Source organism: Buteo buteo, chromosome 19, assembly GCF_964188355.1.
Source record: "Buteo buteo chromosome 19, bButBut1.hap1.1, whole genome shotgun sequence".
In the NCBI taxonomy this organism is placed as follows: domain Eukaryota; kingdom Metazoa; phylum Chordata; class Aves; order Accipitriformes; family Accipitridae; genus Buteo; species Buteo buteo.
Window position 1 is genome coordinate 2,354,759 of NC_134189.1, and position 17,985 is coordinate 2,372,743.

The 17,985-nt window shown below is 56.2% G+C and overlaps 1 protein-coding gene across 1 annotated transcript; it reads left to right on the top strand.

Annotated features, from left to right (window-relative positions):
* The first annotated feature begins 28 nt into the window (after nucleotides 1-28).
* On the top strand, nucleotides 29-13,035 carry BAIAP2L2 (BAR/IMD domain containing adaptor protein 2 like 2). Its single transcript, XM_075052014.1, is given in 16 exon segments — nucleotides 29-96; nucleotides 98-200; nucleotides 1,156-1,290; nucleotides 2,281-2,356; nucleotides 2,671-2,757; nucleotides 3,877-3,938; nucleotides 4,361-4,432; nucleotides 5,057-5,173; nucleotides 5,581-5,727; nucleotides 6,196-6,348; nucleotides 6,817-6,955; nucleotides 7,757-7,982; nucleotides 8,959-9,030; nucleotides 9,374-9,554; nucleotides 11,384-11,424; nucleotides 12,226-13,035. Coding segments are annotated over 16 exon segments (1,755 nt in total). The 3' UTR covers nucleotides 12,302-13,035.
* Nucleotides 13,036-17,985: the final 4,950 nt, after the last annotated feature.

Sequence of the window (17,985 nt, forward strand, 5' to 3'; positions counted from 1 at the left end):
AGTGGCTGGCTGTCCCACGAAGCATAGCATGACATGCTGGACTTATCAGTTGCAACCAGCGGAGAGGCTTTGGACCAGCTCCCATGTGAGAATCCTCGGAGCTGGTCTGGCCTCAAAAGAGGAACACTGAAAACCCTTGGGATACGAATGACTGGAGATGGGGCTTTAACTTTGGTATCCCCAGGTGGTTCCTGGACAAGGTAACTGCTGCAAGCTTGCTGGACCTGGTGCCCACTGATTCCTAGGGGACACTGCTGGCAGGGGTGTGGGTGCTGAGTCATGAATAGGGCTGAAAACTGATTATCTTCCTTCTGATAGTCACTGTCACAAAGGAGATTGAGGAATTAAGGGGCTATTAATGTGGAGTAAAGGTTCTCTTTTTCCTACATAACGGAGGGGCTTACCCTCCTGTGGAAAAAACAAAACCCCACATCTTTGGATAGAGAGAACGTGAGTTCCTTTCTGCTTTTTGCCCCTGGCTTGCACTCTCCCCCTTTATAAGCCTGCACCATCTGCAGGGACTTCCCAGAGTGATGCTCTGCTCGGGCTCCTGGCACACAGGCAGGGAGAGCAGGAGGGTTCAGGCACAAGCTTGTGCCTGCCGTTTGGGAGTCTCAGTGAGACTGGGAGCGGGAGGGAGGCTAAGAGCCAGAGGACTGAGGCCTGGGATGGGGTAATAGCGGGCAGGGAAGAGACGAAACCTATTTTGAGCTTTTGTGTTTCCCCCTGCCTGCTGCTACTCGCTGCCTGCCATCGCAAGCTGATGGGGATCTCCTGACTGCAAGGTGCCTGCGTGAGAGAGACCTGAAGATGCTCCACAAGCACAGCGAGGCTGAGCGAGCCACCTCCGAGTGGTGGCGGTGACGGAGGCAGTGAGCCATAAGGCAGTTCTTCTGGCAGGTGGCTGGCTCTGCAGGTGTCAGGGCAGGGAGAGCTGGGTACTGAGCCGGCAATCAATAATTCAAGGAGGTGGTCACATGTCCTTGCTGGCTGTCGCAGGATTCCTCTCTCCCCAGAGTCCGGTTACTTCCAGAGATCAAGTTCCAGCCTCTTGGCTGGTGAATTATTAAACTCCAGCAGTGCTCCATTCCCTTTGTACCACATCTGTGTCTTCCTGCTGTCCTGCCTTGCCAGTGACGGGCTCTTTCCATCCAGCCGGCTGTGCAGAAGCAGAGTCCTCCAGGCCGGTATAGCACTTCGTGCTCTCCTTTGCTCCTTGCTTCTCCGTGGGAGAGGGAAAAGGCTCTGGAGATGGACCTGTCCTACAGATCCACCATCTCCATCTATAAGGTGAGTGCCGACACCAAGGACTGCTCCTGCCTGCCTAGGGGAGACGTGTGGGTGGGAGGAGAAGAGCTGTTTTCTGCCAAAGGCTCCCTTGAAGGGTGGGTGGACAGCCGAGGGCTGGATCCATCCCCAGGCTGAACTGCAGCAGCACTCTGGAGTGTGTTTGAGAGCAGACGGCTGGAAGGAGGGGAGGGTGGTGTGGGTCTTAAGGCAGATCTGGGAGAGAACTGGGCAACCAGGGGGGTTTGGACACGGAGCATGTTTATGAAGGGCGAGACATCTTGGTTGCTGGTGAGAAGCTGGAGCTCAGTCAGCTGTTTTCCCCTCTGCTGGAAAGAGCAGTCTGAACTCATGAATGCTTCCCTACGCACATCGGTGCGACACCAAGGCAGTGAGGGCTGGGAGAAGGGGGAATTGCTTATTCCAGCCTCTGGTCTTCCCTGCTATAGGCAATAAACACCTTGGATATGTACAGCAGGTACGTACCAGCAGAGAGGCTGGTCTGAAGCAGTCCATCCCTTCTCTTAGCAAGCTGCTGATTCTGGCAGTGCACCAAATCCTGGCCAGGAAAAAGTCGTGTTCATGCCTGGATAATAAGCGGTGGCCCTCACCCCAACAGACTCAGGGGTGAGGGGAAAGGCTGCTCAGATCTGCCTGCAGTGACCTCCCTGTCTGCAGCAGGTGTGGGACCTTGGGAGAAAGGCGTCTTTAGGTGACCACTTGGCTCTCCAGAGAGCTACCTTGTCCTCTGGCATTGCTCCTCTCCCGGCTGGCTGGAGAGGACCCAGGGCAGCTGAAGGACCCAGCTACCTCCGATACAGGGAGCTGACTCTGTGCACGGCTGTGCATCACCACGGCCATCCAGCATCGTGGCTGGGGGAGCTCTCTGGGTCCCTGCTGCGCTCAGCTGAGCCACAGTGGGAGGGCATCGATCCGCTGAGGTCTCTGGGACGTGGGGAAGACTGGTGTTAACATGCTTCTGCCTGGCCGTAGAGTATTCTGGAGCAGTTCAACCCCGCGCTGGAGAACCTGGTGTACCTGGGGAACAACTACCTGCGTGCCTTCCATGGTGAGTGGGGTCTTGCGTGGCCCAGGCTCCAGATTGTGCTGCTGTGTCCATCCTGGGTGTCCACTGTGCGTCAGGAGGGACTGCTGTCACCCAGGGCAAAGCTGCTGGTCCCCCCACGGCATGTCCTCAGCTGCTTACTCACTTTTCTCCTGCTCCAGGACCCACTGCTGTTATTAGGCACGGATGGGGAGAGATCGGGTGCCCTTGCATATAAGTGATGTACCACGGGGTGGCTGTCCCGTGTGCTGCTTGCTGGGGCTGGCGATGGTGGGAAGGCAGGCCAGATCCTTATCTCTCCCCTCCTCTCCTCACAGCATTATCCAAAGCGGCTGAAGTGTATTTTAAGGCGATCGAGAAGATTGGGGAGCAAGCGCTGCAGAGCTCCACCTCACACGTGCTGGGTAAGGCTCTCCTGCTCTCCATCTGTCCTGTAATGAGCCACAGTTACGTTTTTTTGGCCTTCCCCCTTAGGTAGTCTCTTTCCAGGTATTGGTGGAAGGAAGACAGCTCCTCTAAATGGTGTCTCACAGCACCAGACCCTGTCCAGCCAGTAAAAATCAAATTTATTGTGTATCCTTGAATATCCCCAAGGCCCCACCACTCTCCCCTGTATCTCTCTGAGATCAATGACTGAGCCCAGCTCCTGGGATGGACATCCAGTAATGGACCTCTCATGGAAACCAGTCCTTGCTGAGGCATCCTGGCCTGAGAGCTGAAGTTTTCTTTGTGGAGGAACCATTTTACTCTTCCTTGCAGGTGTGAGGGAAAAGCCGGAGAGCATGGACTGACAACAGCTGATGGGGTGTTGTCCTCCTGAGCCTGCAGCCAGCTGAAAAGGCAGCTCGGAGCTGAGGGGCTTACACTCAACAGCACAAATAATTCTGCAGCCTAATGACAGCTGCTGAAAATATGTTCAGGGAACTGCTCTGATACTTAACATTTTAGTAAAATGACTTCCAGCAGATATGTCCCTTCTGCAGACTCCTACCATCATCTGCATCACCCAGCTCACTCTTCTGCTCCCTGTCATCAGTCTCTTCCCTTCACGGTTTCATAATGCCAACACCGGTGAAGCGGGACCGCGCACAGCATCAGCGGCGGGTGCTGTAGCTACTTTGCTGTAGGACAGCCAGAACCGTGCACTGTAGCTGGGGTGCCACTGGAGGTGGAAATGGGGCTCGTAGGGGCTGCGGCAGAGCAGAAACCCAGCACCCAGAGCCCGTGGCAGAGCCGAGGCTGCCTGCTGGCATCTGGGGCTGTAGCAAAATGCTGGTCTGGCAGCTTCGTGGGCTGGAGCAAGCCCTCGTTGGCAGTGCCTGGGGAGTGGTGGTGGAGCTGAGCCCTGAGGAGGAAGGCTACCAGCCTCTCTCAGGGTGCAGAGAGCACTGTGTTGCGATATCTGTTGGACTTTCACACCCATATATCATCAGCCTGAGTTGCACGCTGCTGGTCTGCCTCCTTGAGCACACAAGGAAGTGGCCGCAGGATTTTTTCCATCCTCTACTGTCTCTTCCCTGCAGGTGAAATTCTGATGCAGATGTCCAACACACAGAGACTCCTGAGCTCTGATTTGGAAGTCGTGGTGAGTGGTTTTCCCGAGGGCTGGTGCAGGTGGGGAAAAAAGGGACATCCTTAACAACAGCTTGCCAACATTTGCCCAGTTTGCCCTATCTCCTGCCCTCTCACATGCCTGCTGGCAGGTGCCTGCCTCTCTGCTATCCCTGCTGCATGTGACAGAGGTCTGTTACAGAGCTGGCATGCCCACAGCCTGGCTGGTGTTCAATGTTTTGTGCCGTTGGTGGACTGTCACCACCTCTCCACAAGCACGGTGGCAGGTGTGCAGTAGATTGAGCGACGCCTGATGTGCCCATTTCTGGCTTCTGTATGGGGTGGTGGCAAGAGGGTCACCAGCTCTGCGGGTTTTATGAGCTGCCCCTCACCACAGTGCATGTAACAACCCATATGGTGAAGGGACGAGAGTGATGGCTCCTTCGCCTTTTCCAGGCTCAGACCTTCCACGTGGACCTGCTGCAGCACATGGAAAAGAACACCAAAATGGATGTGCAGTTCATCAGTGTGAGTGATTAACTCCTTTCTCCTCCTCAACCCTCCTTGTTTCCCTCTCTCATCCACCCAAGGGCTTTTGCTTGAGCACTTGAGGTGTTTCCTTGACTTTCCTCAGCAGGAGTTAGGGGGGGTTATCTAATTCTCCCATCTTGGACCACCCCCCCCCCCCCAGTCTGTCTGATGATGAAAGGCTAAAGAGGGCAGGCGACTGTTCTTTGTGCAGCGGGACTTGCCAAATGCTTCAATGAGGCTGAGAGACTCAGCATCCCAAAAGCAGAGTTCCCAGCTTCTCCAAACCACAGCCTCTGCATGGGTATGGGTCCTGTGCCCTTGTGGCCCAGCTGGCCATGCTGGTGGGTAGTGTCACAGAGGGAGACAGAGACCTGGGGGCTTGCTCCCAGTGCTGGGGGAGCTGGGTGCCAGTTCTGGCTCCTGAGATCTTGAGGTTCATCAGCACTCTGGGGCCCTTCGAAATGAAGAGAAAGGTAAAGAAAGACTTTTTATAAGAGGTCTGGGTGAAGCCTGATTTCAAGGGGACTCAGATGTTCAGCCACCCATCGGAGCAGGACCCTTGCTCCATCACAGTGTGGCTGGGTCTCTGGTTCCTCATCGAGCCTGCTTTCTCCCTGGCAGGAGAGCCAGAAGCAGTATGAGCTGGAGTACCAGCGCAGAGCCACCAACCTGGATAAGTGCATGGCAGAGCTGTGGAGAATGGAGAGGGCCCGTGATAAAAATGTCCGGGAGATGAAGGTGAGCATGGATTGCAGGAAGGGGAGTTGGAAAAAGAACTGGATGATTTCTCTGGAGCCAGGGCTGATTTCTCAGCAACCTTGTCCTTCCTTAAAAGCCAAGGGGTTGACCCCAACATTCAAAAGGCAGCAGGCTTGTCTGGAAAGGAGGAAACTCCTTTTCTACAGGGTGCTTTCTGACCTGTGGCGCTCAGTCCTGCCAAGCCCTTTCCTCATTTAGCAAGCCTCAGTGTGCAAGGTCTTATTCCCTGGCACTCTGCTCTAGCTCCTCTGTACTGCTCCAGCATTGCAGGTGGACTGGGAAGCTGGTAGATGCAACGACCCGTTTCAACCCTTCCCCTGCCATGTGTGAGCCCACTCTGCTGGATTTACGCTGATCCCTTCCTCCCTCTTTCCCCTGTGGTCCAGGAGAATGTGATGCGACTGCGCTCGGAGATGCAGGCGTTTGTCTCTGAGAGCCAGAGGGAGGCTGAGCTGGAGGAGAAACGCCGCTACCGGTTTCTGGCTGAAAAGCACCAGATGCTCTACAACACTTTGCTCCAGTTTTACAGCAGGGTATGGCCCTGGCATGCTGGGGAGCAGAGCTGGGGGAGCAGGCAGCATGGCTGGAGGGAGCGCAAGCAAGCAGAAGGAAGCCAAGGCTGAGCTGCCCCTCGGGTGAAGGCAACGTCTGTGCATGGACTGGGCAGGAAACTCTCTTTCATTTCTTGCTGTGGGGTCCAGGCTGACTGTATGAGGCTGGGAGAGCGTGGCTGGGGCTGAGGATGGTGCTGACACAGGGTTAGCTGGGTGTGTGAGCGGTGGGACAGGGAAGGTGTTTATAGCAGGGTCTTTGGGACCACGGGGTCTCTGCTGGAGGGTGCCGTCCTACAAATTCACTACTGAAAGGCTCTGTTTGGCCATTCCCTCAAACCTAATTGTGGGAGGACCTGGTCCCTCATCTAATGCATGTGAGCAGCCCTCAGCTCCCTCTGTAGCTGCTCTGCCCTGTCTGTCACCCCGTCTTCTTCTCTCTCTCCCCAGGCTAGGGGCATGATCCAGACCAAGGCACCACAGTGGAAGGAGCAGCTGGAGGCCAGCCGCAACCCCTCAAACAGCCACTCGCAGGGGCTTCTCGCAGCCTCCCACAGCCAGGGGTATCCATCAGGCCGGCTTACCCCCACCCATCTTGAGATGGTGAGGAGCCCACAGACAGCCTCTACCTTGTTTGGTGAAACACTGGCACAGGTTGCCTGGAGAGATGGTGGATGCCCCATCCTTGGAAACGTTCAGGGTCCGGTTGGACGGGGCTCTGAGCAACCTGATCTAGTTGAAGACCTCCCTGCTTATTCCAGAGGAGGTTAGACTAGATGACCTTGAAAAGTCCCTTCCAACCCAAACTATTCTATGATTCTATGGTGGCGAGGCTGCAGCTGCCCCTTTTAGGCTGCAGGGCAAGGCCAGTCCTTGGCCAACTGTGGTACTTGCTGCCTTGTCCAGCTTCCGTAGCCTTTCCTGGCCAAGATGAAGGGAAGCGTCTGTGTGGGTTGCAATGGAGCAACATGCTGGGTTTGGCTTTCTGAGAATGACTGGATATCTCTCAGACCATGTCCTGCTTAATGCAGCCCCTGTGGAAATGCATTCAGCCTCTTTTTCTTCCAACAGCCCCAGAGACCCCTTGGGGACTTTGCTTCCCCCATGACTGGGAATAGATCCAGCGTCTTCTCTCCAGAGCCTCCAGAAATGAGACTGTCTCCTCAACTAGAGCCCCCCAGGCGGTCACTGCGGAGGACACCATCAGCCAGTATGACCCAAGTCTGGGAGCGATGCTGTGGGGACACACAGGGGTTGGACTGCTCTGGGAAGAACAGGGTTGGGTTTGGGGAGAGACCACCACTCTATCAGACCACTGGTCCTCAGCCACGTTCCTGGGCATGGTGGGAGGACAGTGCATATGGGAGCTGGGGAGGGCAAGGCTGAATGAAGCAGAGGGTGAGCTCAGCCTCCAGAGCAGGGTCCATCTAGGACAAGGCCAGGCTTGCTGGCTCTCTGAGGTGGGGAACCCACAGATGTACAATTTTCAAGACTCCTTGAACCATGAGGGCTGGTTCTTACTGGAGTTCCCTATTTAGTAAAGCACCTTCCTTCATGCTACCAGATTAAATATTAGCCTGCCCTTCAAAACCCAGCCACTTACCTCATGTCTCACCTGCTTTTCCTTCCTGAAAAATTTCATTTTAAAGCATTTTTAAAAATTTAAAAAAGGGCAGGGGGAGAGAAAAATGACCCAAATACTCAGTTGCTTGAGCAGGGTCAGGAAGAGGGCCATCAGCGAGGGCACGCAGTGCCTATGCTCTAGACATTTGGCCAAAGAGGTCATAACGTAAAGCAAGTGGTTTCATCTTGAGTTGATTTCCTCCTGCAAGGTGAACATTTTACCGTGCTTTGCCCATGCTATGCCCTGCTCTCTCCCTGCAGAGAAAGGCCATCTCCTCCTCCTCTAGAGTAATTACTTGACTGGGGAAGCACCAGTCTCTTCGAGGCAGCGTGGGTCTTGCAGGAGGATGCCAGACTCCATCCAAACCCCTCGGATGCCTCCCCACAGGTTTGCTCCCTACCGGCCATATCTCCCGTTCGGGTTCCTTCGGCGAGTCCGGCAGCGGCAGCGAAGGCAGGAGGAGGAGCGGCACGGCGAGAGTGCAGGCGATCGTGCCCCACACGACGGGCGTCAACCGGACCCTGCTACGGTTTGACCCCGGGGACGTCATCACGGTGCTGATGCCGGATGCGCAGAACGGCTGGCTGTACGGCAAGCTGGAGGGCTCGTCCACGTATGTGATTTTTGGGGGCTGTAAATTGGCCTGACGCACGCTTGTCGGGGCTGGAGCTGGGAGGCTTCAGCCTGAAGTTATGTCCCCGTTCCCCTCCTGGTGTGGTGTGGGCACTGCGTCTCACCCACCATCCGTGTGGGACATCGCCTTGTCCTCGGTCATGGCCCGTGCGTAGCACGGGGGCTCTCCAAGCCGAGGAGATGTGGTAGGGTAGGGCTAACGCGGATGAGCTGCCTGAGAAAGTTCCAGGGGCTTTGGGTGGAAAAGCCAGGGATGCAGTGACCCCCTCCCGGCTTGCATGACTGAGCGACTCCCGTCATGGGACCCAGCTCAGGGCCGTGAACTGCTGGAGTTACCTGAGAGTCCTGGCATTCCTCAGCTCACGCCGCAACCGCCGCCGCAGCCTCCAGCACAGGCAGGGCATGGAAACTGCTGCACCCAGCGCTTACTGAATTACTCCCTGTGGCACTGCTGGCCAACACCTCCGTGCAAAGCCTGCCCTGTTCCCCGTGGGATCCCTGCACCGCGCTCTGGAGGGAAGCTCACGCTCAGATGCGAGATGAGCAAGAGCACTGCCTTTCTTTGAGGGGGGGTTTCTAGGGTGGAACTGCTTTTCCCTGAGGAGAAGGGATTTCCACAGCTTCCTTGTGTGCTGGCTTTGGCTTCCTCGTGATTGCGTTCGGTCGGAGCAGCTCTTCCTGGATTGCGCCAGCGTTGCTCCCCGGGAGCATGGATTTTGCATGGCCTCTGAGATAAGCGAGTCCCGCTCCAAGCTCAAGGACTGCCTCGCGATAACCTCGTGCCCCACCTAGGGAAGGGTAAAAGATGTGCAGAAACCCTGCCAGGCGTGGTAGCAGCAGCAGCGGCTTGGTTGATGCGTGGGATGGGTGTAGATCAGGAGCGCTGGACGGCTGGATCTGAAGAGCCACAAACCATCGTCGCCTGGAGCTTATTTCTCTCTGCTTCTGTGCCCTAGATGCGGCTGGTTCCCTGAAGCTTATGTCAAGCCTCTGGAGGACGCGAGGGAGATGCAGGAGCCAGCCACCAGGTAACAGGAGAGCAACTGGCCGGGCAGGAGCTGGAGTGGCTCCTGGTAGGTCACTAACACCAGTGGGGTACCCGTTTGGGGTGTGCCCCGTGGAGAGCTGCAGCGCTCCCATGCTGGAGCATCTGCTGAGAGCCTCGCTGTGCCCTGAGATCACACAGGTTTACTCTACATGGCTCCCCTAAAACAGGCAATGTCTTCTCAAAAGTGCTTGTGACTGGGCCGGTCCGAGCCATGTGTATTTTCTCCACAGACATCCCACAGATACGTGCTGTGACTAGCACCTGTGCTGCTCCCTATTCCTTCATCTTTGACTCTCACCCCACTCTCTTCTCCCCTTGCTCAGGTCCTTCCCGCTGCGAAGCAGTCACAGTATGGATGACATCCTGGACCGTCCCAGCACTCCCTCCTCTAGCAATTACTGGCCTGCCGCTGCCCAGCCCAGTTTGCCGAACCCACCTCCCCTTTCGGTGGGTGCCAGCGGTCACCAGAGTGGGGCGGCCACCCCGGTCAGTTCTGGCTCCAAGGTGAGTGTGGGAGAAGTGACTGGTGGGTGTGTATGGAGTGGGCCATGTCTGACTTTCATCCTCCAAGGCATACTTTTTCTGCATTGGCCTGTTGAGAAAGAAAAAATCCTTCCAGATGTTGGTGTGTGACCTCCTCCCTTCCTGAGCTAAGGGGTCTTGTCAGCACTGGCCTTTTTCACCCAGTCTCTTTGCATCCCACCATGTCCTGGTGGCCCCTGCCAGTCAGCCTTGTGTGTGCAGATCCTCAGTGCCTGCCTTTGCTCTCTCAAGGGACTGCTTTTCTGCCCCTGCCCTTCTCATTTCTCTCTCTTTTTGCTCACCAGGGACCCTTCAGTTCAGTCCTTTTCTCCATGACCTCCCAGCCTGATTTCTGGTGGCTCCAGGGCAGCACCTCTTTCTGCTAATAGTAGGACCATGGAGTGATCAGGCTGGGCTGGGAGTGGGTGACCAGCTAACAGAGATGCCATCCTCCTTCTCCCTTCAGAGAATGGAGAGGTGTTTTGTAGGGCTCCTCTTCTAAATTCAAGCAAAGGGTGGGTTAAAGTCACAGCTGGGATAGAGGAAAAGCTGAGGGCACAGGCATTTTGGAGAGCCTTAGAACAAGTTGTGTCCAACCCGTGGCTTGTGGATGGTGTACGGAGAAGGAAACCCTCCGCTTATCACTGCTTCCAGTTGTGGGGAATTGACTGGTGAGGGCAAAATTAAAGTTGAGGACAGTTAAAGGTGAGGACCTGGGAGAGGGTTAGTGGTGCTGCCCATGGAGCGTTACTTGCTCAGTCTCATAGGAGGCTGGGAGACCTCATCTCTGGTCACTGGTTCCAGGCCAGTGTGAGGTTGCAAGCAACTGGATGGCTCAAAGGATTGAAAAATGCAACATTTAATTACGCTTTTTTCCCTTCATGTCCTGCTCTGTGGTTTCAGGGAGCCTTAGGCTGCACAACACAGAGAGGAACAGGCTCTGTGGGTCATTGGTTTCCATCCTGTCCCAGGGCTAGAGTGTAGGGATAGACCTGGGATTGAGCAATGAAGGGTGTGGAGCATTTGGAGTACCATGGCAGTGCGACTGAGCCTCATTAGGAGTTTGGAAAGACTCAGCCTTGCTCTAAACTTATGCCCAAGACATCCTCCAGTTGAGCCAGGAGCAAATGGGTGTGTGTTTGACTTCCCAGCTGGAACACAGATAGCCACATGTGGCTTGCTTGTCTGCCACCAGCTACTGGCATACTTCAGCAGGCCAGTTGTCACTGATGCTTCGCTATCTACTGGCCAAGAATAAGGGCCACAGGGCCTAGGTCCATCTTCCCTCATCAGGTTGGTCCACATTTAAGCAGTATGTGGTGTGGGGTAGGTAGCTACAGCTCTTGATTCCCCATGGATGCAGGAAGCATGTGAGGGTCCTGACCATAAACTCTTTGCCAGGGTGCGTGGGCAACATGAGGGGGGCATCTCTGGCTGTGCTGGCAGGGTGAAATGTAGCTCAGACTGTCACTGTTTGCCGTGCTCTTCAGACACGACCCTTTGGGGATCTGAGGCATCTCCTTTCTTCCCCAAGACAGAGGGAGGTGTCCTAGGGGAATAGGGAACCTGTGGTGTAGGGACAACCCCCACCACAGAAATCAGGGTGTTATCTGTAATGGTGAATTTGTGGGACTATGCAAAGTTTGAATGAATAAGGAGTCAGAGCCCCGTTAATAGGACTTGGGCTCCTAACTCACTTAAGTGTTTTGTGAAATCTTCCTCTGTGTGTGCGGTGTTTCCTGCCCTGCTTTTGTCTCACCATTCCCTTCCCCACCCCAAATCACTCACTGCTGCCTTTCTTTTCACTGCAGAAATCAGGAGTATTTGACCAGCCCCCCGAACTCTTCCCACGGTGAGTGATGCATGGGGCTGTGCCCTGGAATCATCAGACAAGGGGGCATTATTACAGTACTATTATTACTTAATCTTTTGGATTATCAAACATGGGAGGAACATGAAGTGTCTGGAGGAAAGCGATGCACAACCCACCTTCCAGGACAGGAGGCAGAGGTGGGCCATTCTGGCCTCTGCTGACTGGGAAGGCTCTCTCCTACCGCTGGTAATAGCAGGCAGGACCTGAGCACCCTGAGCAGATGGCCAGACCTTCATGCTCCTTCCCTTCCACCCTGGAAGAGCCATACTAGCAGCTTGCAGCCTGAGAGTGGAGCTAAATGATTTGTGCAGCTCTGCCTGCTTGGAAAGGACTGAGGCGTAAGGGATGTGGCTTTTAGCTTTGATGAGTCAGGTCTGTGGAGATGAGACTTGCCATAAATCCCTGCTTTCTTTCTCCTTGCAGCTGGGTTTTTGTCTCCATGTTTGTGGCATGGTGCTGTGGCCTCTTTCTGCTCCCTGGCTCCTTGCTTGGAGGGTCAGGGGCCAGAAGTGTAGAGTGCTACCGCAAGGGACAGCCTTATCAGCCTCATGCTAGTGTCCCTTTATCACCATATCGAAGAGGGAGGGTGAGAAACCCTGAGGAGAGCCCAAGGGGAACCACATGGGAGAAAATATACTCAGCAGAAACCATTACCACACCTCCCTCCTCGGCATGGAGGTGGCTGTCCGGCAGGACTAAATAACCTTTGCTTGGTCAGCAGGACCCTTGCGTGGTCTTTGCAGATTTCCTGATGGCTGCCTGTTTCCTTTCCCCTTCCAGAGGTACCAACCCCTTTGCCACAGTCAAGCTGCGTCCCACGGTCACCAACGACCGCTCGGCACCCATCATCCGATGAAGCGGGGCTGTGGACGGCGGAGAACCTCAGCAGGGAAGGGGGAAGCATACGAGTGATGGGCTGCAACCTGCAACTGGGCAGTGACCTAGTGCTACCGCTCACGGAGTAACCTCTCTCTTCCCCTCCCTTCCCTCCAGGACATCGGGATCCCTCTCGCCTGCCTGTCTGGCATGCTTTAGCCAGCAGCAGACCCCTGTGGCTACTTTTGGATTGCCTCCCCCTGTTCCTTCCCCCGACCTGTGTGATGTTACTGTACTTTAGTGGGAGAACTCTGGCTTTACTGGTGCTGGTGGCCTGGGAGAGGGGATGCTGCTGGTCTGGGAGGCAGAGGGAACCGATGGGTAAGATCATCTGTGGTGTGGGGAAGTGTTAACAGGATGACAAAGGCGAAGCTTCGCTAGCCCTGTTGGGGGCAGAGGACAGTCCCTTTGCTACCAGAAAAATTAACTCCAGATGGAGGAGGCCACAAGAAGGCTGATGTGGTCCAGCTGATGGGTTCTGCAGCGTGCAGCTCTCTGCTCTCGGTCCCTTTGGCAACCGTGTCCGTTTGTAGCAGCTTCTGCCCCTTCTTGCCCCTGGCGCAGCCCCTTCCCTTGCTGGGCAGCCCTGGGACAAGGTAGGGGCAGGTGATGGTGCCCAGTGCCGCTGCCCTGCTCCTTCGCCTAATTGTCCTGTGGAAAAGATTTGTTTGGGGCTTTTTTGTTGTTTTTTTTTAAATAAAATGGAGAATGCCATTTCTGTAGCGGCTGGGACGTCACCTCGGTCAGGGGACACAGTGGGGAGGAGGATGTGGGGTCCCCACCGGCACTGAGGCCGTGATGGCTGCCCGTGGTCGGGGTGTTGAACGCCGCAGTGCCGTGGCTTTGGATGGGGCAACTGCCAGCCCAGGGGGCCAGGGTGGACATGGAGACTGCATGACCCACCGCTGGCCCCCCAGACCCCCCCATCCCCGGGCTGTCTTATCCCTGGAGGGCAGCAAGCCCCCACTTATCAGCTGCCACGCATGGGCAGGCCCTTGCCCGGGGGGACAAGACCTGGCAGCCGTCTTCTCCTTGCCCGCTGCTGGACCGTGTGCCCCGGGGACACCCTGGGGGTTGCTCGGTGTTGGAGGGGGGGGGGAACGCTCCCCTGGGAGATGTGGGGGTCCCAGCACCGGGGATGCCCTGGATGTGCTGGGGGAGCCCTCATGGGAGAGGCTGCGAGGGAGGGAGCGAGAGTGACGGCCAGGGCTTTAGCTGATTAGCCTTATTAATAGAAATTAAACCCTGGCTGTGAGCGCTGCAAAGCCCCCGTGCCCCCCCCCCCCCAGCTGCCAGGAGGCTGAGGGGTTTTGGGGGTTTACAGTCCGGGTCTTTCCCTCCCCAAAACTCCACCTGGGGTGAGCCCCAGTCCCCTCCCTGGAAGTAAAACAGGTTCCCCACATGCGGCCGGAGACTGGCCCATTCCCAGCACCTGCCGGACCCCCTTCCCCATGGCAGCCACTGAGGGGGGTTGTTTTGGGGGGGGGGGGTGAGTGGTTAGTGAGCTGCCAGGGGTGGGCTGGATCCCGCACTTCGTGCCATGGATGGCGGCGATTCCTCGGCCGGTTCACCTTGTCTTCCTTCTCTGCTGGGCACGGGGCTCGCAAAACCACACCAGCGCGTCTCCATCCTTCTGACCGGCGCCTGGGGAAGCAGCGGGGGGGCTTTGAAGGCAGCCCCTTCCCCCATTTTGCTCCTTACTGAAGCACGGGCCCCTGCCTTCATCCTCCACTGCCCCTCTCCCTGGCACCCTCCCTCCTGGCTGTGTCCATCACCAGCACCCCCATACCCTCACCCCGCTTTCTCCCACCTCGGCCCCTCCAAATCTTCCCCGTTCTGCTGGGGCAACGGCGAGGAGCCCCATGGCAGCGGGATTACCGGGGGATTCGGGCCGCGGCAGGCAGCCACCTCCTCCCCATTGGCTGGAAAAGCCTCTTAAAAGTGGAGAAGTGCTTTCTGCCCGCTCAGCACCCGCCGGTCTCCGCCGACCTGAAACCATAAGCGGCCGCTGACCCACATTTACGCTGGGAGCACCGTGGGGGTACTACCTGCACCCGCAGGAGGCAAGGGGGTCCCCCGCGCGGGGCGTTCCCCCCGGCTCCGATCGGCCGCGGGTGGCTTTGCCGGGCAGCGTCGAAGCCGAAGGGAAGCAGACTGAGAGGGGGATTAGCTCTCTTGTGAAGACGTAGTTTGCCCTGAAGGAAGGAGCGGGGCACAAGAGATCGCTCGACGGACCCTGGATTCCTGCAGGCATCGCTCCGTGCCCGGCTGACGGCGTGCCCACCATGGAGCAAAGAGCCAGCAGGACCATCTAACCGGGTGTCCTCCTCCGGAGCCGGGAAGCGCCAGACAGAGGGAGAAGGGAGTGCTGCCGACGGGTCCGCTCAGCCCGTGTCCGGGAGGTCGTCGCTTTGTCGCGCAGGTCAGTGGCGCGGAGGGATGTTTCCATCCCGGCACCGGCTGCCGAGGGGACAGCTCATCCCGCGCTCGGTCAATTCTCTAACGAATGCTTTCCCAGGGTGTCGTCTGTGGGCTGGGGAGGCTGGTGGCATGAATCGTGGCCCTTGCATTTAATAAACAGACACCCCCACACACACATCCGTATTTTGTGGAGGCACTAGGAGCCATCCTAGTAATTCTGCGGACCCTCCTGGACGCAGCTTGCCTGGCACAGTGGGGCTTTGCCGAGCATCGTCCAGCACCGGCTGCTCTGTGCTCCGTGTGCGTCCAGGGACCGGCAGCCGCAGCTGAACCTACTGTGGCCTTCGCCATCCCAACCTGGGCTTGTGACTTCTGGTGGCAACCCAAGCCTTCTCCTGGCACCCACCGGCAGCTAGCTCTGCGGCAGTGCCTGCTCTGGCCCGCCTGCCTGCGATGCACGGGGAAGGGCAGGTGCCCATGTCGATGAGCTTTTAGATGCAGGTGAACTTACACGTTGTATATTTACCTGTGAATAAAGCTCCTTAACTGAGGAGAAAATAATAGCAAGCTGCAGAGTGTGCAAAGGCAGGTGCAGGGTACACGGCGTGACCGCCGCGAGCAGAAGAGCTAGCAGATGTGCTGCTTGTTCTTAACACAAGGCAGCTCTGAACTGCCTGGCTCAGAGCTGGGATAAATCCCGAGCAGAGCTGTGCTATAGAAAATTGGCCTTGGAGGCATCTCCACAGGTGAGCTCCTCCGGTGCACCTCATCCTTTTCAGCCAACATCTAGCTGCAGGCAGGTGAAAGCCCTTTCATGCCTTGCTGGACGGTTCTGTAGCACCGAGCAAGTGGCTCCTGCAGAGGTACCCACCCAGCTCCAAACTCAGACAGCACTGATGGATATTTGCCTAACGTGCTCTTCAAAATCAGGTGCTGTTCACTCCTCATTGACAGGCGATGCTACAGAAATCGCTAAAGAGCATGCCACAGGCAAACAAATATTTTCTTGCTAGGAAGCTGGGGGGAAAAAAAAAGATGAATTGCAATGGTTTGATTGATTCATTTCATTTGTGGTGCAGGATGAAATCAATAAGAGTGAAGCTGGGAAAGGGGCTTGGATAAAAGGGCTCAGGGTATTTTTGGCGGCAGTCACTCTTATTTGAAGTAGCTATGTGCAGCAGATGGTGCAGTACCAGCACTGATTGAGAAATCGTTGTGCTTTTACAGCAGGTCACCTTTTGTACAGCTGTACCTAGCTTGTCAGTCGGGTGGAGCTGGGAGAGGAGCAGCAGGCAGGTAATGGCAGAAGCAGAGCAAGACCCTTCAGTCTGACTTTCTGGGTGCCAGAGATCCAGATAACACCAGAAAGGGTGTGAGGGGGGGAGGTATGGGTGTCTGGAGAGTGTATGATTAATTTTTTTCTTCCTTGCAATGATTCTTTGCCTTGAAAACGTCTTTATAGCACCCTGTTCTCAGTTCGTGCCTCTGCCCCTTGCCACAGTCCCTGAGACCTGGGCTGGGGGGGAGAGGCTGGAGTAGCCGTGGTTCAGCCTGAGAGCTGTTAGGATATGGCCATCCAGAAGAGCTGCCCCAATCCATGCTCAGAGCCAGATCCTGCTCCCTTTTTTTTTGGCTGATGGGGTCCTGAAGGTTTGGGGAGCTCTGCTGCAGGGCCCCATGGTGGTGGCAGACACCTGGGTGCTGCACTGAACAACCCCCCCCTTTGCGTTTTCAGGAGCAAGGGTCTCCCAGGGAGGGGAAGGAGGGATACCGCCGAGGGTGGCTGGTGACTCTTATCCCACCCTTCCCTCCGCAGGTCAACCTTGGCTTGGGCACCTGATTAAAACCAAGCGGCCAAGACCATTTTGTGCCTCCTCCTGTCGAAGCACTGTGGGTGCAGGTGTGCTGTCCCTTGCTGAGGGGTCCAGAACTGACCTAGTTGTCTTGTCTTGCAAGTCCCTCCTCCAGCATCCCCTAAACTACAGTTTTAGACCCCTCTCAGAGCAATTCCCAGCCCCGTTTCCAGCCTTGGCTCTGCATGCTGAACCTCCCGCAGCCTGAGAAAGACCAGTCAGTCGCTCTCCTTTTCTGCAAGACTCAGGGGTGTCACGGGGTAGGGCCACCTCTTGACCTGGGCTCTACCCTAACTTGTGCCATCCGTGCTTTTGCCTGAAGGATTCGCACTTGTTTAACGTGCAGAGCCACAGCAGCCATGGGAATCAGGTCAAGTTGTCCCCATTGCTTGGAAGACATGAAGAAGGGGGAATTCTTTGAGAAATGCACCCAGATCCAAAACTCCCAGGCGCTAGCCCTGTGTGTCCCATCTATAGGAGTGTCTTTATCCCCTCGGCAGTCTCCAGTCAGTACGTGACCGCTGGCATTTCCCACAACTGCCGGTGCCAAGGGAATGGGGACATTGCCGACATCTTATAGTCCTTCAGCCGAGGGAGCCGGGGAGGAGAGACGACCCGTGCTGGGAGTCTGCTGCCAGGCAGGATGGTGACAGGGCAAACTGGACCTGACAAAGCCCAGCTCAGGCATGGAGAAAGCCCCCATGTTTTCTAATGCCTGTCTGATGCTACTGGGGAGCATCTATAATCAAGGTCCAATGATGGTTTTGCATATAGGTATGAAAATAAGCCTGGCTGATGAAGAAACTGAGGCCAATGGTGCTGGAAGGGCTATGGCAGAGAGCTGGTGCCTAGGGGAGAAATAAGAAAAACATACCCACAGCAGCCAACTGGAACAAAATTCCTGTGCAGCTTAAGAGCCCCAAGAGCGACTCACAAGACATCCCCTCTAATTCCCTTCTTCTCCCCCCCCCTTAGGCTTTGTTCCGGCTCCTCCATGTAGGTACAGAGCCCTAATCTCTCTGGCATGCAAATAACCACCGGTTTGCCGTGCTCTCCCCCTTCACCCATTTCCTAAATCTGGCTCCTCACGGCATGGAAGGGAGGGAGAGGGAGAAGGCTGTACACCAGGGCCTCCCAGAGGAAAGCACAGCAGGCTTAATGGATCTCCTGTGCCTCACCGCTGGAGGCTTCTGTAGCAGGGCAGGTCCTGGAAGGCTCCCAGCTGGAGCAGACCAGGATGGGAGAGGCTCAAAGGAAGATCTTGGGAGCCGAAAGGGGTTCATGTTGCTGCCTCTTACTTCGCACCAGCCTGCAGGCAAGGCTGGATGTGGAGCAAATGGGGTGCTGTGGATCCTGATGCCCCACCACATCAGATGCAGCCCTCCAGTCT